Below are 24,212 nucleotides of genomic sequence, written 5' to 3'. Positions count from 1 at the left end.
CAGTATATATCAAAATATATATGTGTTCGTAGTACATTCCTACACAACTGAGAAGAGAATAGAGGATAGAGAAGGGTCAAGACGTATGTCATGACCCTTTCCCCTTCTCTATCCATTATTTAACACCGGTTCCATATGGAACCGGTGTTCTCCCCAGATGGCGTATTCAAGCGTTGTGATCGCGAATCCCTAGAAGTATGTTGTTGTTGTTAATTTACGTCGCACTAGAGCTGCACAATGGGCTATTGGCGACGGTCTGGGAAACATCCCGGAGGATGATCCGAAGACATGCCATCACAATTTTGATCCTCTGCGGGGGGGGGGGGGATGGCACCCCCGCTTCGGTAGCCCGACGACCTGCGCGCGAAGTCGAGCACTTTACGGAAGCACAGTTTAACGAGGACCAATACCGCACACCCTCGGTCTCTACGCAGACTGATCCAAGTGGTCACCCACCCGCACACTGACCGTAGCCAGTGATGCTTGACTTCGGTGATCTGCTGGGAACCGTGTCTTAACGATCAGTCCACTGCGGGACCCTAGAAGTATGTATCTAAATATATATGTGTATATGCATGTATATGTATACATGCGTGCATATGAATACATAAGTGTAGAAGAATACATAAGTGTATATGAATACATAAGTGTGGAGTAGTCTGTTAAGGCGTCACTCACGCCTTTGGTAAGAGCTTGGGATCGTAAGTTCAATCCCGGCAACCGAGTAAACAATAATCAAGTATACGCAGCAAGGTGCAAGTTATATTTATTGGCAATCGAAATGGGCTGCAGGTGGCGTAGAGCAGAACTCTCTTCCTATGGCAACACTTCCCATGCTTTCCCCATTAGCGTGTGGAAAGTCATAGAGGAAGGAAGTACGTTAGTTTCTCTCTTGATTTTCATGTAGATTAAAATCTTTAAGTTTGAAAACTATATCGAACTGAAAATTACGCTAAACATAGTTCTAAGGAAAAGTATCACAGAAATTAAAAAAAATTTTTCTATTAAATAAAAAGGAAAAATATTAAGAAAAGGGAAAATATCGTAGTATAATCCTATACAACTGAAAAAAGGAGGAGAGCGAAGGGAGAAGGGCTAAAGCCATGAAACCGGTTAGATGGCGTATTCGAGTGTTGCGATCGCCAATTGTAACGCTGTCTCGTCGATTGCAGGGTGGAAGATTGGATAGAGGAGTACCAGCTCAGGCGTTCTCCAGGTTGTCTGACAGGGGTCTGAATCACGTGGCATTCCTACCATGTTCGTTAAAAGACAGATCCCTGGAAAACGGGACAAGTTTCTTGGTCATGGATGGATGAGTATGTGGTTAGATAAGTGGATAAAAACAATTTACTTAATTCGTAAATCTTCGAGTTCATTTTTAGAGAGTAAAGCTTTCTTGGATAATGTTCGTTGCATTCTGGTTATTCTCTCTCTAAGATTACTTCTTTCGATGTCTTTTGCAGTGACCAATCTTCCAGTTTCGACTACCTGCGTGGCTATTCCATTCATTCTGAAAGAAACATTGCAGTCTTAATTGAATATAGTAGATCAATTATTGTCCAACCTTCAATGACACTGGAAAAACACGGAAATCATAAGAAATTATACAGTTAGAAGTTTCGTATAATTGTTGATCTAAATCTCATTTAGGTGAGTTGTCTTTAATGAGTTATCATGTTCAATTTAACGCTTTATAAAAGGTTGGCACAAATTTACGCCGTAATTTGGTTCAATTATTGATATTATGGTTCACGTTGTACCAATTTTTCCGACATTTTAGAATGACATTACCACAAGAATTTATTAATAGACCTATCAATATATAATAAATAAAATAGCTATTTAATTACCAGAAGAAAAAAAACTACTCTCGGAAACAAAATTGGTTACTTTTATAAATAAGAATACGTAAAAGAAAAAAGGACGCCCGGTGGCTGAGTGGTAGCGCTTCGCGCTGCCGTGCCACAGGTCCTTGGTTCGATCCTTGGGCCGGGCAAGGCCGACTCAGCCTTTCATCCCTTCAGTGGGTCGATAAAATGAGTACCAAGCATGCTTGGGAACTAACACTGGGGATTCCGCGTTCGGCAGACCACCTGACCGGAACATATGCTCCTGCACCCCAGAGCCCAAGGTCAAGAAAACTGAGATGGGCACAGTCGGCCTTGGCCCTCTTAATGGGCTGTCGCGCCACTGAGTTAGTTTAGTTTAAAAGAAAAAAGAGATTAACTTTCTATAATTAGTTTTAATCTATAATTAGTATATAATGGAGAAAATCTATAATTACTTTTAATCTCCAACAACCATGGAATTTGCTCAAAAAACTATCAGACGGTAATCCATAAGTAAAATCATGAAATAAATTGAAAAACTATTATCGATGAAGTAAATAAGGAGCTTTTTTTTTTTATTTTTTATTTTTTTTTTTTAAAAAACTCTGGAACGTTGTCGTTCTGAGAAATCTGTCGTTTTGAAATAGCGTAATTTAATAAGTGAATGGGCATAATTACTATAAATTAAATAAAAAAAATATTTAAAAGAAAATTAAGGACTTTTTATTAATAAAAATACGTACAAGGAAAAATTTAGAAGTTAATCTGTCATTACAGATAACTTTTATTTCGGTGATTTAAGTCAGCGAATAGGCATGCTAAGTGAATGAGTGGGTTTGTGAGAAAAATGATTCTTTTTTTTCTGATTAAAAGTTTAAGTGGAACTTATAACTTATTATACAGAGATTTCGCGGTTTTCGAAGTACATGAATTTTCATTTTAAGATAAATTTTTATACAGTTTTTCTTTTCGAAAATATTAAATAATTTGCATGCGTCATGTGTGGAACAAACAATGGCTCATAGAGTGTTTGTTTATTTGCTTTTGTCATTGATTTAAAGTTCTTTTTAAGCATTCCAATTTCATATAAAATCTATGAAATGAAAAGCATCATGTAATTTACACACAGGGGCGTACGCAAGGGAGGGGTTTAGGGGTTTAAACACCCTCCTTGAGCTCAGACAAAATGGCAAAAATAAAAATTTTAGTAGAAATTATGCGGGCTACTATTTTTTAAGACTAAATATTTTTATTTGCCTTATGCCTACTTTTTTTTTCTCACGGTATTTCTCACTGAAAAAACATTTACTATAATAGAGTTGTACTTTTGAAACCAAATTCGCGTGATACTGTTACGGGCTGGTTCCTTTCTGTCCTGCCAGTCGCGATAGTTTTCGAGATTGGCAGTCAGTCATTCGCGAGGTCTTTACGCGATGATTCTGGAATCCTAGACGTTCTGTCGTCTTAGAGACAAATCGAAAATTTTGGAGTTGCGGTGAAAAATTATATAAAAGGGGGAACGGAGTACAGTGGAGTTAGTTAGTCAGACTAAGAGTTATCACTGCCGCTTGTCTTTCGGAGCTCGTAGCTAAATCTGCTTCGTTTTGTCTTAACAAAAAGTTAATTCAATCGCCGAACCCGTCGTCTCCACTATTTCGACTAGTGAAGAAATCAGTAACAATACCATTGGAGATACTGTGCTCGTTGAAGTTATTCATTCCAGCTCGAAACTTTGAGATCGTAGCATAGCGGATATTTCTATGCCAATAAATATATGTATATATTTGCTGTTCTTGGATCTTTAGGATTGCAAAACGCAAGAATTTAACAATTTTTAATCATTTTGAGAAAAAATCACGACCTGAAATTAATGAGGTGACAGCATCTGGTACCAATGTAAGTTTTTTTATTGAACAGAAATGTTATACCTTAGAAATGTTATTGAAGAAAACGTTTCTAGCATAACAAAATCTGATGAATGTGAAGTGGCCCTCAAAGTGTTACTTCCCACCCATAGGACATTGGACTTTTTTCAAAAGATATTACATGCGAGAAGATATTACACCATGTTCTTAAACTTAAAAAATCAAATCAAAATTTAACTAAACAATGCTGTCTAAATAAATAAAAAATCAAAATTGTTAGCTGTCTAAATTAGGGAAATAATAGTGCTTTATTACATACTCGAATTTCTTTTAGTAATTTCAGAAAATTATGAACACCCCCATTGAAAAAATTCTGCGTACGCCACTGTTTACACATTGTTCTCTTGTTAATTGTGATTTAAAACAAAATAGTTACTGTCGTTCTTGCAATTGAAATATATATTGTAGGCGCTCTTTTTCGATTCGAGATGCTTCAAGAAGTTTTTGGTACATGGCTATATCAAAAAGTAGTTGCCTTCTTCGTAAATTCATCGCTGCATTCTGCTCTCTTACGGAATCGTCTGCAATCGTAGTGCCTTCTACAGAAATTTCTTCGCTTTATAAATCAAAATATTACAAATTAGGCATCAGTACACTAATTATGACTTCAACTATATTAAGTAACTGAGATCACTAATATACTAGTTTAATGCAGTTTAAATAAAATTTTAAAGGTAATTAAAAAGTAAGTAACTAAAGTCGAAAATTAACAGTTAAATAAAGAAAATGTTCATCAATCTCTAACAAACCATTATCTAAGTAGATAAAAATAAAAACAATAAAATATATAAAGGCATTTCTGCAGCATCACATTGTGGGCTAGGGGGTCATAAAGGTTAAGGTGCGATCAACTGCAAGATGGTGGCAATGTAGTGGCTCATGCTGCCGCATGGAATCGTATGCTAGTTTTCCAAATAAATAAATAAGTAAAAAAATCTAAGAACTCTTTTATTCATTGAATGAGACTAAAATGCGTTAAAATTTCGTTAAAAAAGGCTTTAAAATTTTTTTTTAATGACATCAAAAATGAATCCATAGAATTTAATGTCATATTTTGTTTTATTATTTTTTTCACTTAAATATTAATTTACGATCCATAATGTTCTTCATTGTTGACAGTCTACAGCCGGAAAATTTTGTCTAAAATTGATCCTGCAGATATTTTTTAAAGGGCTTAAAATTAAAATGTGGACTTGCCAGAATTTTATGTGAAAAAATAATTTTCTTGTGGCATATATAAATTAAAATGAATAAATAAATGAAAATTGAATTTTGCCAAGAACTCTTCTTATTTATCGTGCGTAATATTATGAGTTCACAATTAAATAGTTGAAAAACATTATTTTATGCATGATGTATTTATTCAAAGCACTGAAGCTCTAAAACTCGTTTCCACAAAAATAATTTAACATAAAAGTGAGTAAAAAAATAAAATAAGAATAAAAAAAATTACTCGTGATTTAAATATCTGCTTAGTAAAAGAGGTTGCAAAGTTATAATTAACAAAATTAAATATTTATATTCTTTAAGAGAAAAGAAAGACTTGTTAATATGAAATTTAAAAACCATCAACGATAGAGAAATTTTAAGTGCAGATTTAATTATTGTAATCTCGTAAATAATCTAAACAGCAAAATTAAAAAAAAAAAAAAAAGATTACGAGTTTAGATTTTGAAGAATTTTTGAAATAAAAATGCTCGATTGATAACTGTTTGGTTTTCAAAAATATACTTTAAGAAATGTTAAGGTAAGAATCATTAAATTATTATTGAAGGTAAAATAATCGTGTAATGTTCCGTTTGCATTGCAATTTCAGAAAAGTCGTAAAAATAATTTTAATATTTTAATTTACTTTTAATAATTTTTTTATATTATTTTTTAAAGGAAAAAAAAATCGTAATTGCCAATAATAATCAAATATTTTGCTTAAAGCAGAAAAGTGACTCGATTTGCCTGAGCGAGAGTTAAATCTAAGTGCTTGCAAATTGTAAAAATAAAATAAAATAAAATAAAAACAATATTTTCTATGAGAAATACTTCATTTTTTATTTGATTTCAAATAGCGAGTTGATGAAAAAACTTTATACACGCTGTGAAGTGACAGTGTTCTAATGAGATCTCCTTAAAGAGGCACAAGAAAATCACGAAGAGGGCTAACGTTTTGCACAAAAAGTTAACAGATAAGAAAATTAAAAAATGCACGGGAATAATACTAGACATGCAATTAAACAAAGGAAAACAAAAATAGTGCATAAACCTATATATTTATATACATACAGGGTTATTCATAATTCCCTCCGAGGTTTCGAAGCGTTATAATAAAAAAAAAAAGAAACATATGAAATTATTCCGAAACTATTCAAGTATATATATATATATATATATATATATATATATATATATATATATATATATATATATATATATATATATATATATATATATATATATATATATATATATATATATATATATATATATTTATATATATATATATATTTATATATATATATATATATTTATTTATTTTTTATATAACTGTCGTTGAAGAGCCGACCCAATTTTTGGGTTTACGACTACTAATGTTCTTAAACTTTGTAATTTTGCCTTGTAATTTTGAACCCAATCCAGAAGACAAAGGAGCTCCTTGATCAAGTATTGGTGGAAATTTTGCCTTCTTTTTTGATGCAACTAACCCGCATTTGCGTTACATGGAGAGGAAGACCACGAGAACCTCCCACGGTTAGCCTGATGTCAAAGAGACTCTAACCCATGATTCGTCTACCACTGATGATATTTCACGCACTGTGGTCGGGGAAAGCCGGATGCAGAATTCGTATCGACTGGGATTCGAACCCGGTTCGCCTCATTGGAAGGCGAACGCTCCATCCCCTGAGCCCATCAGGATTCTTACATTTAATATTTGAACTTAACACAGTAATATTTAAATGCAGTCGTCCTTAACAAACATAACAAATGCAACAGCAATAAATCAATGATGGCAAACATGGCATTACTCTGATGGATGGGTTTCTGTTTCGTTAAAAACTGCACTTGAACTGCGGTCTTTTAATTTGTTCGTTGCCGCTTCTATTTGGTTTTGTTTCTCCAAGTTATCTTGCTCCATAATTATTTGGTTTTGTTCATCCAAGTTATCCTGTTGCAAAACTATTTGACTTTGTTCGTCCAAGTTGACTTGCTGCAAAATTATTTGTAAAAAATTGACATCACATTTTAATGTTATTTATTATGGTATTTGAAAACTCACGAATGGTTAATTTATCTCGGTGGTAAAGTTTCACCACAAGACCATATATTTTGTGATGAAATTTAGTGAGTGTATTGTTCCTTGCAACGGTATTTATTTAGCACTACACTGAAGAGCCAAAAAATTGGTATACCTGCCTAATATAGTGTAGGGCCCCCACGAGCACGCAGAAGTGCCGCAACACGACGTGGCATGGATTCCATCAATGTGTGAAGTAGTGCTGGAGATAATTGACACCATGAATCCTGCAGGGCTGTCCATAAACCAGTGGGAGTAAAAGGGTCGGGGATATTTTCTGAACATCACGTTGCAAGGCATCCCAAATATGTTCAATAATGTTTATGTCTGGGGATTTTGGTGGCCAGTGGCACTCTTCTGAATTTAGACACTTCCGCTGACCACCAAAATCCATGACTTTGACTCTTCAGTGTATAAGAACTCGAAATTTCATACCATTTGCGATTTGTAAAAATATGTAGACCAAATGTAAAATGTATAGCAGCATTCCAAACCAAGCTTTGCGAAAAATTCGCATGCGAATGAAAATATGACTGACGAATTTTTCACAGATCGCAGACATTTAAATAGAATATTTATGCCTGAAAAATTTAGCTTTTGTGCTGCAAATTTGAAAAATTAGTTTTCAAATGTCTCTTGCAAAGTTTAAAACTTAGCTACATGCATTCCTCTATAAAACTCGACATTTTATTTACTTTTTCTTAAAAAGGTTTTCTGCTCAACCTCTCAATGGAATTTTTAGTTTACATCTTATATGAATGCTAATAGTGTAAAATAAACTAACTATCTCTAAACATAATACAATTCCAGTGATGAGAAAATAGATTGTTTTAATCTTTTTTGGGAGTTATTTTGAACACTCCTGCCGAGAAATATCACGTACCCAAAAAAAGGACGAAACTTCATCCGTCATTTTGACGGGCGTGAAAACGAAGAGGTTAAATGCAAAGTGAATAGCACCATTTTCAAAATTGACATTTGTAGAAAATACTTTAAAAATTTAGGTTTCGGGTAGCAAATTTAAAAAATTAGTTCTTAAAATCTCTCTTGTTACATTGAAAACTTAGCGCTACGAAATCTAGTATAAAACTCGACATTCTATTGCTGTTTGTGGAAAAAATTTTTTTTCGCTCGAATGAAAAATAAATGGTAACATTTTCAATTTTGACGTTTGCAGAAAGCATTTTAAAAATTTTGGTTTAATGTTGCAAATTCGAGAAATTATTTTTCAAAGTGTCCCTAGTAACGTTAAATAAAATTAGCCACGTTCCCCTCTATAAGACTCGATGCTCTATTGTGATTTACGAAAAACATTTGCAGTACACACGCAGAGTGCATGGCATCATTTTGAAAAGTACGCGAAAAATATTCTAATAATAAAAGTTTTATGGAAAAAATTTGTGAAATTAATTTTCAACGAAATCCTTTTAAATTTATAGTCAAATTTATTATGCCCCACATCTGAGAAACTATTTTCAAAAATGAAAAAGAAAAAAAAAAGTGAAATTATAAATCTAGTTTATTTAAATATAATTTCATGCAAAAAAGCAATGATTAATATTTATTTATTATTGTTATTTTAACATTTAATAATAGTTGTAATTTTTAAGCGTTTTAAGGTGCTTAAATTTTTTATTCTACACTATGCATTTTAAAGCGACAAAATTCAAAATTTGAATAAAATCTTCAGAATGGTTTTTAAACAACAATAAAGCATTAAAAATGTTGTACTTTTTAATTTTTTCGAAGACTATTCAGTTAGTTCCTTCTGATCGGATGATTGAGGTTTAAAATGTTATTTCTAATAACACATGGATAATCCAAGTTCACCAGCTATTGGCCTTTTACGAATTAAGACAGGAAAATGTGCCTTTCGCTTGACAAGAGAGCACCTCAATTGTGAAAATACGTTTTAGATCAGAGTCTACGGATAGATGGCAGCACCACTCATTTGTGAATCCATTTTCTCACTTTAGACATAGATCTGAAGGGAAAGGAAATTTTTTTCAGATCCCTATACTCATGAAACTGCTTTGCGATCGACCATAGGACTTCGATTTAACATATTTTACGATCACGTACATCTCAGTGGCTCGGTGAGTCTTAGCACAGTCGAGGATTGAGCCAAGGCAACACCACCGAGATAGTGGTGTTGGCCAAGGACCCTCCGAACAGCAGTCTGATTCTATAATCACTGGGCTATCATGACCCGGTTTAAATATGCAAAAGATGTATAAAAATAACAATAAATACGAGATATAACATACCAGAAAGTTTGTTTCGATGTCTTGTTTTAATTCGGAAAGCAATTGATGCTTTTGAACAAAAATATTCCGCAATGAATCCAGTATTTCCATATCGGAATCGTAATTATCCTTTAAGACCTGCAATTCCAGTTTGTAAAAATCCATCTTTTCTTGCGTTATTGATTTTTCAGCTTCTATTGCTTCTTGAATTTGTTTATGTTTCCTCTGAATAAAAAATGAGATTTTATTTAAAATTTACATTAAAAACTAAAATGATGAAGGAAAAAAAATATTTTAAAGTATTGACTGCCTTTGGTGACCAGTTTGGTCACCTTTTAAAATTGCCTTGTACAATACATAAACTTTAATGGTAACCAAATCAAATGTCTAGCACAACTGTATTTCTATTTTCATCCTTTTCATCAATTAACACCTTACACATTAATTAGTTTCAAATAATACATTAACCAATTTTTTTTCACCTTTTAGCTGTTGCCGCGAAGTGCTTTAATTGCAATTTTTACCATTTTAAGAGATGTCACCGATATTCAGGGCCGGATTAAGAACCTCAGAGGCCCTAAGCACTTACATTTTTGGGTGCTCCTTAAATGTAATTAAGAAGATCAATGTAAATTTAAAAAAATATTTTTCTTAAATAAAACTGAAGTAAGTTTACAAAAATAAATAAATTTATATATTATTAAAAAAAAATAAATTTAACCCTTTTTGCAGAGAATCTGGTGGAAATCAAAATTTTTCGATACACTCTTTGAAAGTTTTTCAAGGCTAATCACGTTCTAATCAAGGCTTATCACGTCGTGTTCTTCGATTTTAGAGCAAAATTAAAATAATTTCAACTTTCCTGGTATTTCATTTTTAAAAAAATTTCTTCACCCAAAAGCAATTTTTTTTTCTTCCTTTTTAGCTATTTCTCTTTAATTCTATAAAATAAAACCTAATTTTTTATTCAAACTTTCTGGGTGTTATGTAATATTTTCAAATATGCTTTTTTAAGTTTTGCTAAAAATATTTTCACTGTGGGTGTCAAGTTAATATTCGCGTAGAAAAAAAATTATCGAACTTAACCAATTTTTACGGAGAATACAAAAACATACAAAAGCTTAATTTAGTACATAAACGAAATTAATAATAAATAAAAATAACCAACAACTCTTTTTTTATCTCTTAGAATGTAAAGAAACTTGTGACAGATCTCCATGAATTTATAAAAGATTTCTCATTATTTACAGCATTTATTATTATTATTAACGAAATTACTCCGCTTTTTGTGACAAAATCGGTTTATTTCTACTGCTTTGAAAAACGTAGTGTTTAAAATTTTATTTTACATAATTATATTTAATGCAAAACAATTTCTGAATTTATAATAAATTTAATTTATAATTAAACCGTTATATGTTATTTCACTTTTATTTCATGTTTGTGAAAAAGTGAGTTTTGTATATAAATGATATTGTGATTATTTTATGACGCAAGATATGCATTCGTATTGAACGTGAATTTTACTGTAAATTTACAGGTAGTCTACGAAGCAGTTTAACGAGAAAAATCTATCAGTTTTATTTATTTTTATTGTCTGTCTCATCACAGCGTGGAACGCAAATATTTTTTTAATTATTGTAATAAGTGACAGACCATATGCAAACGACAGGAAATTTAGTTGTTTTTAATTGGAAAAGTTGCTTTTTCGCACTCTAATAGAAGGTTTTAAATCAGTTAAATTTAAAGAGCAACAGTAACCAACCAATTGCAATGATACAGACCAAATAACTTAATTAACTAGTATTTTTAATAGTCTTCAATATCTTTGATATGCATAAATAATCTAATATTATTTTGAGAATTTATATTTTTTTCAATTATGATTTTGAAGAGGATTAGAAATGTTTTAATGCATAAACTAATGCACTAATATAATATGGTTGTTTTATATATTTCACTAAAACTGGTTATTAATTTTAATTTAAGAGTGAACTCCACTATTCAGTATTACAACTATTTTTTAATCTGTTTCCTATACTTTTTATTTAAACGAAGCATAGGACTTCAGAAAGCATTACTGTTAAAGCAATTTAAAAAGTTATTAACATATAAAGTTATTAAAATATGGATGAATTATCAGCTTGTTAAAGTAGCTGACTTTTAGCAACATTTTTTCTGTTTATATTAACTGGTTTTAATTATACTCAAAATATTGTTTTGATGCATATTTAAGCTTTAAAAATAATGCAGAATCTGAACTCTTTTTTTTTTTTAAAGGAAATTTAATTAAAAACTTAATCATGAAAATAAAGAAAAAATACAAGAAATAAATTCAATATTTTTTAAATTATAAAAACCTATAAAATCATGCCCTATTACATAAAGGAAAACAAAAAAGATTTTTTAAATTTATACAATATTTTCTGAAAAAGGGTGTGCGCAAAATAAAAAAGTGAACAACCCCCCCCCCCGAGCAAATTTTCATTAAACAATTGGATTTTCACACACTAGGACTCAATCTTAATGGGTTCAAAAGTCAAATCTTAAATGGGCCAATTAATTAATGCAGGCAATGTTTTAATAGTATAATAAATTACAAAATCCAGAGATGAGATTAGCCAAAAGGCAAAAAAGCTGAATTTCCAGAATAGTAAATTTTACGCAACCCTTTAACAATAAATTCCAGACAGTTTAAGGTAATAAATAATGTGTTGATATACAATTGTGTACTAATCTATTATTATATAAATGATTACATTGATACTTAACATTTAGTGAAAATAAAAATTACCAATTGAAAAAATAAAGCTGGAAATTATATTTTTCCTCAGTTCACATAAGAGACAATTTTTACTTGAAAAACTACCTGGTTTAGCAAATTAAAACTACTAAGAATATACATTAATATTTCATTTCTTTTAATAAATACTGTTATGTGATTTATAGCAAATTTATCAGTAATATTACTTTTTAAATTATATTGGGAAAAAAAACTTTAACAATGGACTGAATCATTATGTTCATATTATAGTCTAATCTAACTAGAGCCCTTTGAAACATATCAATAACAGTGAAGTAGAAATATATAGTAACTCCTTAACATACAAAAATTGCTATTTTAGTTTGAAAAATTACATGACAATCAGCAACTGTTTAGATAATTGTTTTTTATTTGATAAGAATTTTGCATTTTATAGCATAAATAACAGCAATTATAAATAAAATTTTGATGATGAGTTAAGTAACTCTTTTTCCAAAAAAAAAAAATAATTTATTAAATCCCTTTTTAAGTGACTGCTTTTGTTTGCTATATCTTTTATGTTTGCTATATTTAGTCGTTAGTCCATCATCAAACATCTTGTGACAAATCCTATTTTCTCTTCTTTGCAAGCACAGAATGTAAGTTTTGAATATATTCCCTTCCAGTTTCTCTGATGTTGCAACACCTACATATACTAATAATCGTCGTTAGAAAAACAGTCACCTTTATAGTAACTAATTTTTAAAAAAAATTTACTTCTTACAAGAATCGCGATAGTTGATCTTAAAATTGCGTGAATATGAATAACAATTATGGATTTTGAAATCACATGAATATGAAACTAGACATACGATTTTGAAAATGAGAAAATACAAACTAGGATATAGAATTTTTAAAACGCGTAAATACAAATCACGATTCATAATTTTTAGATAGCGTAAATACGAATCCTGATGCATAATTTTTAGAATGTATGAATGCGAATCCCAATGCCTTATTTTAAAATCACGTATAAATACGAAAATTAATGTTTGATATCATAAACCGCATGAGCAAATCAATACATTGAATTTTAAACTTGCGTGAATACTAATCGCTACATAGGTTTTTAAAAAGGTGTAAATACGAATCACAATATCGGATTTTTAAATCTCGTAAATAAGAATCGCAATGTACAATATTCAAATCGTGTGAATAAGAATCGCAACGTACAATATTCAAATCGTGTGAATAAGAATCGCAACGTGTACAATATTCAAATCGTGTGAATAAGAATCGCAACATGCAAATATGAAAAGCTATGTTTGATATTAAAATCGTGTGAATAAGAATCGAGATATTAGCAGATTACAGGCTTGGGACCCCTAAAAGGCTTGTCAGAAGCAGCGTCGTTCGTTTGAACTACGAAAATCGGATCTATCTGGAGGGCGGGTAAAAAATTCAGAAAATCTTATCTGCTGCGAGTAAAAGGGCAGAAAATAGCTAAAATGAGAAAGGATTGGTGGCTATGTAGTTTGAATTTTCTGTTTCTCTTTGAAAATCGGTGAATTTTCTGAAAAAGCGGAATACTTATAAAAAAAGTGAAATATTTAGAAAAATCTGAATTTTTGATAAAAAAGCTGAAATTCAAAAGATAAAAGTGAAAAAAGCGGAAATCCGCTAAAAAGCGGAAAAATCTCATCCCTGAAAATCCGACACAAAAACGTACTTTCTTTGAAAAAATATATCTCATTTCCTCAGATTTGGAATTCTGATACTCAAAATATGAATGTCAGCTGGCCACAATCTGGAAAATATGGTCGCAATAGTTTATGCAGTAGGCAGTCGAAAGTTCAGAACTTTTAACGTTTAATTTCACTTTTTGCGCATTTCGTGATATCACGAGAAATTTTTAAGTGAATCAAAAGAGTTTTGTACGCAATTATAAAATTCGTTAATCCCAAGATAATTTCATTAAAAAAAAATTTTATAATTATTAATTATTTTATCTAAAAGTTGTCGAAACATTTTTCTGTTGTAACGTATACAAATTTTTACACCATAGTAAAGTATGCAATTTCAAATCACAAAATTTGAACGAAATAGATCGAATAGTTTCTTAGTTAGCAAATTTCAAAACGCCGTATATTTGAATTTTGATTTCTCTGGAATTATTCCACCAATTTAATTTAAATTTTTGTATTTTGTTGTTTAAAATTACATACTTAACAGTATAATACCTTACAATTCAATTTCCCTTAAGTAAATTAAATATATAATAATAATTATTATTTTACATAAAATTATATTCCGATAAAGGAAATTTAAAATTGTGTTCAAAAACTTTTTGATTTGCTTAGCAATTTCCAGAGATATATGGTGAAATACGAAAAAACTAAAATTAACATGGATAGGTCCTAACTTTTAATCGCTCTCCTGTATAAATTATTGGGATCATATTTTCCAGATTTCGGCCAACCTCCCCCTTATTTCAAGGGTGAGAATATCAAAACTGTCGAAAAAAATTTTTAAAAATATATGTTTTTCTGAGAAAGTACTTTTTTGCTTCTGATATCATAACTTAAAACATTGTTCAAATTAAAGCATTTGAACGATTTATATTTAACGTTAAGTCTTTGAACTACAAAGGTTGAGTAAGCGAAAATCCGATCATTAGATTAGATTAAAAGTTATTCTGAACGTTCACTTTTTATTTTACGCCCTGCATATCAAATTTGGCCATTTGAACTTGAACTGGATTAGAACACCCGACTCCCCTTATATACAAATTATTCACTTGGTCTAAAATAAATTAAACTCATTTTGCATTTTAAAATATGCCTACTTTTTCCACATTAATTTTGAATCTAATAAAATGTTTCAATTGACTAGTATAGGTAATTTTCATTTGAAATATTCTATTTAAAATCAATTAATTAAAGTGACTTATCTCAGGATAAATAAAAATCACATTGCGTTGTTATAACGCTTTCAATAATCTATAAATGAAAATGAGAAACACAAGTTAAAACTAAATTAATAAAAATAAATTGTTACCTTTTACGTCAGTCGTGAAGTTTTCAATCTCTGGGGGATCCTTGTCTCTTTTTATAACCTCGTTGAATTATTAAATCTTCAAAAAGATTTATACTTTTAAAATTAAGTCGAACATGAAATAAAACAAAACACTCACTTAGTCAAGATCGAGTCGCACTAACAAGTTTACGTGGGAAATGAGAAAATTGGTATAACTCCTAATCACGTAATTGGCTTTAAAAAATATGCCAGTCAAGGAAACTCTCTTTTATTCGCCCTCCTACTTTTCTGTAACTGATATTACCACAAAGAAGGACAATTTAAAAGTTTCAATCGTATCTTATCTTCCGTACATAGAGAAGTAGTATTTTTCACTGAAAAGAAAAGCAAAAGTTTAGGGGGGATTTAGCGGTCTCAAGGTCTCAGCTATTCACCGGCTATATAGGTGGTCGTTTAGGAAAAAGCATGGATTATTTTGTAAACACACAACTTCTTTTTCGTGTCCGCGTGATTGAAATAATTATAACACAATATAAATTTAGTTAAAATCAATAAGTTAAAACTATGTAATAAAAATGGAATTAAAATGCGTAAAAAATTATGTATAGTAGGAAAATTTTTTTTTTCATTGGTGCTTCTTGGTGCCCCCTTTACCTCGGGTGCCCTAAGCACGTGCTTAGTGTGCTTAATGGTTAATCCGGCCTTGCCGATATTGTCAAAGTACTTCATGCATTTAAATTTAGTAACTATTCGACACTACTTGAATTATTATTTAAGACAACATAGTAGAATGAAACTAAATAAATATTTAACGTAAAACTAGCTATTTAACACGTCTTAAATTATTAGTTAAGATAACCGAAAGAAATTAATAATAATTATAACCTTGCCAATAGATAGATGAATACCTAAGTTTATAGTGCCACATAAGATATATAATTAAAAAATTAAATGTATAGTTACAGGATATATAATTAAAGAAGCTATTTTATTTTTGGTACGTAATAAGTAAGTGGATCAGAAATTTTTGAGCTTGTGCGGACAATGGTAAATTTTTTTTTTCAAGCAAGGATCTTTAACCTATGAATGGGGAAAGTTTGAGACTGTTTCCATAGTAACCATTTAAATAATTTTATTTGGTCTCTCCCACCATAAATTCAGAGGCAGCGCCCTTTTGCCTACATCCTTTGAAAACTAAATAAAAACACTATAAAAATTGTTTCCTTTTTTTTTTTATAAACCTAGGTGGCTCCAATCTACTGTTCCCTTCGTTCAGCAAATATTTACTTGAAAATTAAATGAAAATTTCGTATTAAATCAAAAAATTACTATGTTTTATTTAGAGTTTAAAGATTTCGCTATCTTGAAATACATTTAATATTGAAAGTGAATTACCCTCCACTCCCTACTAAACCTACCGTGTAACAATCAATCAGCATGTTATTGTCTTGTGCTTTAGTGTGCAATGTTTGTAATTCCCCTTTTAATGCAGATACTTCGTCATCCAGTCTTTTATTTCGAGCTTTACAACCGACAAGTTCTCTTCGTATTTCAGCTCTCTCTGACACAGTATCTTGAATTTGACTTTCAATTGTCTAAAATAAATGTTATGGGTTATTAGAATTTTGTTAACGATATTTTACCGTCACAATGAAGTTGTTCTTCGTCGTTACTGAATGCCATTGGTGCAAGAGTTAGTTCCCACCAGGTATTGCGAAATCTAAGGAGGAAAAATTTGATTCACTTGTCAGAGAACGTTTTTTTTTTTTTTCATTCCCTCCTTTATACAGGCGTTGTATGGTAAAATAGATTTTTTAAACATTGCGATAACAGTGATTGTAAATTTATTTTCAAAATATATCGGTAATATCATGTCTTATAATATAGACTGTACGAATAAAGCGATCGTTACGTGCAGTGCGAAAAAGGAAAAAACAAAAAAAAACCCAGTCTGAATAACATTTGATCGAATTATCGGATCTTACCGTTCTAGGACTCAATCTTGTTCAGAGGGTGACCTCGATATGCTAACTAATTAATGCACACGATATTTTAAGTTACGTACTTTAATACACAAAAACGTACTTTCCTTGAATAAGTATGCTCTTTTTTTTCCTTCAACATGTTGAATTATGAACAGCTCTGAATATACATACTTTTTTCCGATAGATTCAGATCTCCAAAATATTGGGCGTAACCGCAATCTGGGAAATATGGTCTCAATAGTTTGGTCAGGAGTGTGGTCCAAAGTTTGGACCTCTTACTCATTTTTTACATATTTCGCCATATCTTGAAAACTTTTTAAGGGAATTAAATAGATTTTATTTACTGCATACAATTAGAAAAATCATTTTTCTTGCGGGGAATTATAAATCGATTATGTCAACCTTCATCTATTAAAAGGTACCTCTAAATAGAATCAAGTTAACATGTCTTATATACTAGTGAATTAATATTAAATATTTATAGTGGTAGATACGCCACATTACTTCGCTTCCGGAATTTCATCTGTGATAGAATTCGATGAACGGATACCACTAGTTGATTCATGCTGTTTTATTTATTTACAACATTTTCTCATTATATTTTTTATTAATTTGTTTTGTTTATAGCATTTCACTCATTTTTTGTTTATAGCATTTCGCTCATTTTTTTTTCTCTATAATTGTTACTAGTGAATTGGTATTTAATATTTATAGTGGTAGATACTAAATACAGTGGTAGTACAATCTAAAGATAATTCTATGAAAAAATAACTTTTAGTTAATATCCATTATTTTTTTATTACTTTAATTAATAATAATCAAAAAATTTTTGAATTATAAGGCATGCTATTTTTACATAAATTTATAGAATCTAATTTTAAATGGCAAAATACAAATTTTGAACAAAATTGATCAAATGTTCCTGATAAGTTAAATTTAAAAAAAAAAATCATATTTTTTGTTTGGGTGATCCGTACACTGTACAATAGTCTCAAACTCTAATTTAAATCACATTCACTGTGTACGACAGACATAAAAGAAATTGTTATTCCTTGCTTTGTTGTTTTATAACCTCCAACCAGGAGAAGTAGTACTTGTTTTCATTTTATACATCGCAACCAGAGCTTTTCCGTTTTAACTCGAAGATTTTTCCTAGTGATAAGAAAAAACAAACTTATACTGTAATATTCGTTTTTGAATTTAATAAATGTAATTTAAAAAGATTTTGACCACCACGCTCCATAAATTTCTTTTTATAGTTATGTTAATAGGTAAGAGCTACATTAAATAAGAAAGAACTTTGATAACACCTATTGCTCTTTTACTACCATTGGAAGAAAGATGCCAAGTACTTGTAAGGTATCCACCATACCTGCCATAAGTAATCGACAGAATCTTAGTATTTGGCCGGTATGTTTTCTACTTTGTAGTCATTGATTTGAAGTAATGTCTCATAACCGTCGTTGAACAGCCGACCCATTTTTATGGATTTACGACTACTAATGTTCAACTCCGTAGCCTTGTCATTTTGAATCCAATCCAGAAGACAAAGGAACTCCTGCATCGAGTATTGGGGGAAATTTGCCTTCGTGGAGGACTTTTTGATGGAGCTAACCAGCATTTGCGTTACATGGATAGGAAGACCTTGAGATCCTCCAACGGTTATCCTGACGGCAAGGGGACTCTAACCCATGATCCGTCTACCACTGAGGATATTTCAAGTCAGCACTGTGGTCGGTGCAAGCCGAATGGGGAATTCGTATCGACTGGGATTCGAACCCGGTTCGCCGCATTGGAAGGCAAACGGTCTATCCCTTGAGCCATTTAAGAATAGATGATATCCTTAAATAAAAATACTGAATTATACTGAATATAATTTTAAATACTGAACGCCTTTAGTATTTAAACTTAAAAACCTACTTTGAAGGATTTTGTGAGCCTCATGTCGCTTTCATTTTTTTGTATTTGACTGTCCAATTCTGCCCGAAGCAAATTTACTTCTTCTCTAAGTTCTTTGAATCTTGTTTTCTCTGCAGCAAGTCGTCTCCGCAATTCATTGCTCTCTTCCAGCAGTGGAGCTACATCTCTCTCAGTGGTCTAAAAGAGACATCAAATATATTAAAAATTTTACTAAACTATTAAACTTTCAGAACTTCTTACAATAAATATACCAACAAATAAAACGATATAATTAATACCAATAAAGTATTATATATAAGAACAATATACTATGCTATCACTTACACTCCAAGATGTCCTGTAATCAATCACCCTTAATGTGTATGCCTTTAAAATGCCTAAATAAAGTTTGGGTATGTTCCGTGCTTTTGCGCGAAATTAATGATCCCCACCAACCACAGGGATTATAAAATCGTTAACCAATCGCCACCCGAAGTGCATTTATAATTTTTTTTAAAAATAAATAGGGAAATATTATGAATATTTCATAATGTTCTGAAAAACACTTTACGCTCCTTTTTTTTTCTTGAAATTTTTCTTTGAGAATCGCTTTAAAATAAATGTCTTACATTATTAATATCAATGGTTTTATTTATCATTAAAATTTTTTTAATTTTTCAAAAAGCGACAACTGTTAAAAATGCTACAACTAACCAACGGGCAGTAGCAAAGCTTTGGTGTGTGCAAACTTCCAAATATCTCTGCAGCAAGTCACTGCTTCATAGTGTGGGTGGTTGTGGGCTGCGTTGTAGATTCTTTATAGAAAGTAGAAACTTTAGAAGAAAAAAAGAAAAAAAGGAGTTCAACCAACACCTCCTAGAATAGAGAAAATCTTCAAAGGGGTTAGCATAAACGAGAAATTTGATGCTTTAGTGGTCCGGACAGTTTGACATCTATCTCATTTTCCCCACAACTCCACAGTTTAGGTTCATTACGTCCAACTACTAGATTGATGCGTAGAGAAGCCTTTTTTCTTCTAGGTGTTGGTCCAACATCGTTAACCCCTTCCTTCTCGCTCCCGTGGAAATGACGGGGTGAGGTTTCGCTCTCTTTTTCTCGCTCCCGTGATATTTCCGGGCTGGAGTATTTAATAATAACGCGCCAATAAGAATAAAACTAATTCAGTTCTTTTGCCCCCGGAAAACATTTTATTTATCATTTTACACACCAGATGGGATTTTACCAGGATATTTTAAGGTAATTGTAGATAGTTAGTTTATTTTAAACTAGATGTCAGCACTAATCAAATAGCATTAATAAGAAAATAGGCACTTTTATGACCATTTTCTTGAAAATTAAACGATTGTTAAGGGGTTAATTCACATCAGCCGGACACCCAAAGTATGACTCATCATCTCTCATCCATACGCATGATATTCTTTGCTTATAGCTCCATTTTTAACAATCCTGAAATATCAGCTGTCTCCTGTCTGATTTTTTTTCCAACATTAATTCTAATGGCATAAAATTCAAATATTTCGCAAATATTTGGACACCCTTAAATGATGATTTGAAAAAGAAATCCTCTTTTAGAAGGCTTGCCCCTTTTCTTAAAATAGTAAAGTTTGATATTTTTTTTAAATTTCTTATTATTTTAATAACTGGTAACAGATATACTATCAAGTATTATTTAATAATAATATTAAAAAATCGGTAGGAAAAAAATTGAAAATAGTTTATAATAATAAATACTTCTTTTGCTTTTCGGCGTTCCAATTCAATTTTCCAGAAATCTTTTTTATCTTCACTTTTTTTCACCTTAGGGCATTCAATAATTTGAGTTTTCGACGAGGTTCCTTCGAGCTGATTCAAATAGTCTTGCAGCTGTTGGAGTTTTCTTTTGAGGTGAATAATGGTTTCCATTCTTTGTTTTCGACTGGAATCAGAGCCGCGTTTCAGCATGTCTTGAAAGTCTAACGAAGAAGCCCCTACCTCTTTGTACACCATCTATTAGGTTAATAATAATCATAATCGATAATAATCATAATAGATAATCGTGAAATAATTGACCGATCGATTAAATTACTAAAAATAAAACTGAATTGCGAACTATCTAACTTCGTTTGCTAATTTTTTTTTAAAACGATAACATCATGCACATTGAGGAGGAGACTGGGTTAAAGAGATATTTTTGGGTTGCCGGCCGAATTCAAACCAAGAACCTCTGGAGTCGTAGTCGGATGCTCTACCCACCACCCACCATAGAAAAGGATGTGCATCCCAGTCCAGGGTGAGTTAGAAAGCTTTATATATAGTGGCTGCTGCACACTCCCCTCCAGTCAGCGAGAATTCTTACTCGTTGTCAGTCACGAGCGTTTCACGAGACAGTGAGGCCGTGATAGAAGTCACCATTCCAGTGCAGTTCAGGCTTCGACGTAGTGGACCTAAATGATTTGTTTGTCGAATCAAGGCGAACAGTGGAATAAGGCGATGTAGTATAGTGCTGCCATCTGTCGATCAGTGAAAGAGTTGTGTCGCGCGTTTGAGTTCCCGTAGTCACCAACATAGAGGAGAGAGCGTGAGAGAGATATTTGTTAGCAGGATTCGAACTAAGAACTTCTGAAGTCATCATAGAAAAGGACGTACGCCCAGTCCAGAGTGAGTTAGGAAGCTTTATACATAGTAACCTCCGCAACATAACTATAGTTTGTCTATAGAAATAACACACTTCGCCACAAAGTCTGAGCCTGCATACTGTTATGGAAACAAGAAATAGCGTATTTCAGTGAGGGGAGTTTCTCTTTCCCACGATTTCCTTTTTCTTGCCGAGCCGTGCCTTAACCTATCTTAAATATTATCCCAACACCCCTCGTAACCTTAGTTACCGCTACTGCAATGGAGAGAGGAGTTCTTTCCATAGATAGACAATAATATAATTTTCGTAGAACGCATTATTTTATTTTTAAATAGCTTTTGACTGATTCAATGTTAAATCATGACGTTTTGGGTATATTTTACAATTCAAAACACCAGCGTTTGATAAGTTTTATTTATTCAAGTAAATTTCATTAAAAGAAGAGAAAGCTTACCCTTTTAGCCTGCTGCAAGCTTCTTTTTAACATTTGGTTTTCATTTTTACATTCCGTTAGCCTGAAACTTAGTTGTTCAATTTTATCTCTTAATTCTCGTACCATAGGATTCGATTCCATTTTCTGAAACATATTAATAAGTATTAATTACAATTTAAGCATTTTCATAAGATGTTATATGAGCGAGCTTCGTTTAATTCCATGTTAAGGCAAAGCCTTCGAAAAACACTCTTACATGCCTGTTTTAGAATAATCGAATCCCTTCCCTTCTATCTACGAGAGGTTTTCCGTCCCGCAGTGGACTGATCGTAAATACACGGTTCCCAGTAGAACACCGAAGTCAAGCATCACTGGCTGTGGTCAGTAAGCGGGTGGGTGACCACTTTGATCAGCCTGTGTAGGGACCGATGGTGCTAGTATCGGTCCTCGTTAAACTGTTCTACCGTAAAGTGCTTGACTTCGCGAGCAGATCATCGGGCTACCAAGACTGGGAGTCATCCCCGCCTGCAGAGGATCAAAATTGCGATGGCTTGTCTTCGGGTCATCCTCATGGATGTTTCCCAGACCGTCGCCAATAGCCCATTGTGCAGCTCTAGTGCGACGTAAATGAAAATAAGATAAAATGTGCTCCTAGCCGTATTCCTGCGATATAGGACTAATTTGAAAAGAATTTTTTTTTTTAAATATTTGAGAATTATAAAATTCTGACCAATGAAAACATTCTGAAACGATTTATTAATACAAGTTGAAAAATATGCTTTCATTTGTGTAAATAAATTAGATATTGCCTTTACAAGTGTTCTGTGACGTTGAGGTAAAATTTTGCTAAATAACTCATTGTCCAAGGGAAATGTAATTTTTATTATTAAATTTCGATTATTTTTACTATTATTGTTCAACTAAAGTAAGTTTGATTAAATATTTAGGTTTTCCTCATCGATATATATATATATAAGAAAAATTAAAAAAGTCTATTGGTAGTTATAAGAAATGATAGTGTTTTTTTAAATCGGTACTTAACAAGTTGTCGTACACTTTTAATTCGATAATCGTGTTTTTTTTCAATTGCTTATGACTGCCATGTAAAATTCTTCAAGGTATTACTGAATAATTAATAAAAAAAATGTATAGTATATATTCTTCGTACAAAGGATGTTCTTTTTTTATTAATTTTATTTTATTTGATAGCCATCGTTGGAATAGATTATCAGATTCTGAATTTACGACTACTAATGTTCAACATCGTAACCCTGTAATTTTGAACAAAATACAGAAGACAAGGGAACTCCTGGATCAAGTATTGATAGAAATTTATTTTCTTGGAGGACTTTTTGAAGGAATAACTCTCCTTTTCTTTACACGGAGAGAAAAACTACGAAAATCTCTCATGGTTAGCCTGACGGCAAGGGGACTCTAATCCATAATCCGCCTACCACTGAGAATATTTTACGTCAGCACTGTGGTTGGTGCGAGCCTGGTGCAGAATTCGTATCGACCAGCCATAACTGGGATTCGAACCCGGGTCACCCCATAGGCGAGTGCTCTATCCCCTGAGCTACCAGGATCAGGATGTTTACCGATCACGAAAAGTTTCATGACCTTTATTTCAAATTTGGTGATTTTCAAGGATTTTGAAGCTGACTAATTTTTTAAGATATAAATTTTTCCAACGAATCTGATAGTGAAGAATAGGAATTAGCTTTTTGAAATAAGTGGAAATGAACAGATCTAACTAAAAGAAATATTTGTTTGAGACTGCAGAGATTCTGAGGATGGCTATAGTCGTCATTTGCGGCTGTCAAATTCCTCTGCCAAATTGTTATTTTAAAACCGTAATTTGAGTTACTTTCTAATTCAGAATATGTGGATTTCACGAAACTACCATTTAAATTTAATGCTACCAACCATATTGAATCATAGTGTTGTGTAATCAAGTTTAAACTGGTTCATTTTATATGTTAATAGGGTTCAACATTTCATCATATTAAGGTTTCAGCAAATTTAAACGATATTGTGATTCAACACCAATTTGAAATATCTGAGTTTAGAATACACGTAAAAGTTATAATTGTTATTAGGATCTCACTAGGGCCGTTCAAATGATACGTAAATATATTTTTGATAATTTTGGACTCCCCGTTTTCCTTTGTCTGCAAAAATAAGCAAATCACAAC

General features: G+C 31.7%; 1 protein-coding gene across 2 annotated transcripts in view; it reads right to left on the bottom strand.

The window, feature by feature from the left end:
• LOC107450546 (uncharacterized) overlaps positions 1-24,212 on the bottom strand; it is a 28,418-nt gene that overhangs the window by 1,029 nt on the left and 3,177 nt on the right. For both annotated transcript variants that reach the window (XM_016066362.4, XM_016066363.4), the window contains 8 exons: positions 22,039-22,161; positions 20,702-20,956; positions 18,971-19,147; positions 16,484-16,660; positions 9,308-9,511; positions 6,772-6,953; positions 4,131-4,310; positions 1,352-1,510 (listed from right to left, as the gene is read on the bottom strand). In XM_016066362.4, coding sequence (XP_015921848.2) covers positions 1,352-1,510; positions 4,131-4,310; positions 6,772-6,953; positions 9,308-9,511; positions 16,484-16,660; positions 18,971-19,147; positions 20,702-20,956; positions 22,039-22,161 — 1,457 coding nt within the window. The remainder of the gene's footprint in view (positions 1-1,351; positions 1,511-4,130; positions 4,311-6,771; positions 6,954-9,307; positions 9,512-16,483; positions 16,661-18,970; positions 19,148-20,701; positions 20,957-22,038; positions 22,162-24,212) is intronic.

This window comes from Parasteatoda tepidariorum, chromosome 7, assembly GCF_982258835.1.
Source record: "Parasteatoda tepidariorum strain Cologne lab strain chromosome 7, Ptep-v5.0, whole genome shotgun sequence".
NCBI classification, from domain to species: domain Eukaryota; kingdom Metazoa; phylum Arthropoda; class Arachnida; order Araneae; family Theridiidae; genus Parasteatoda; species Parasteatoda tepidariorum.
The sequence above is the reverse complement of the archived record's forward strand: the minus strand, read 5'-3'. Positions and strand labels throughout refer to the sequence as shown.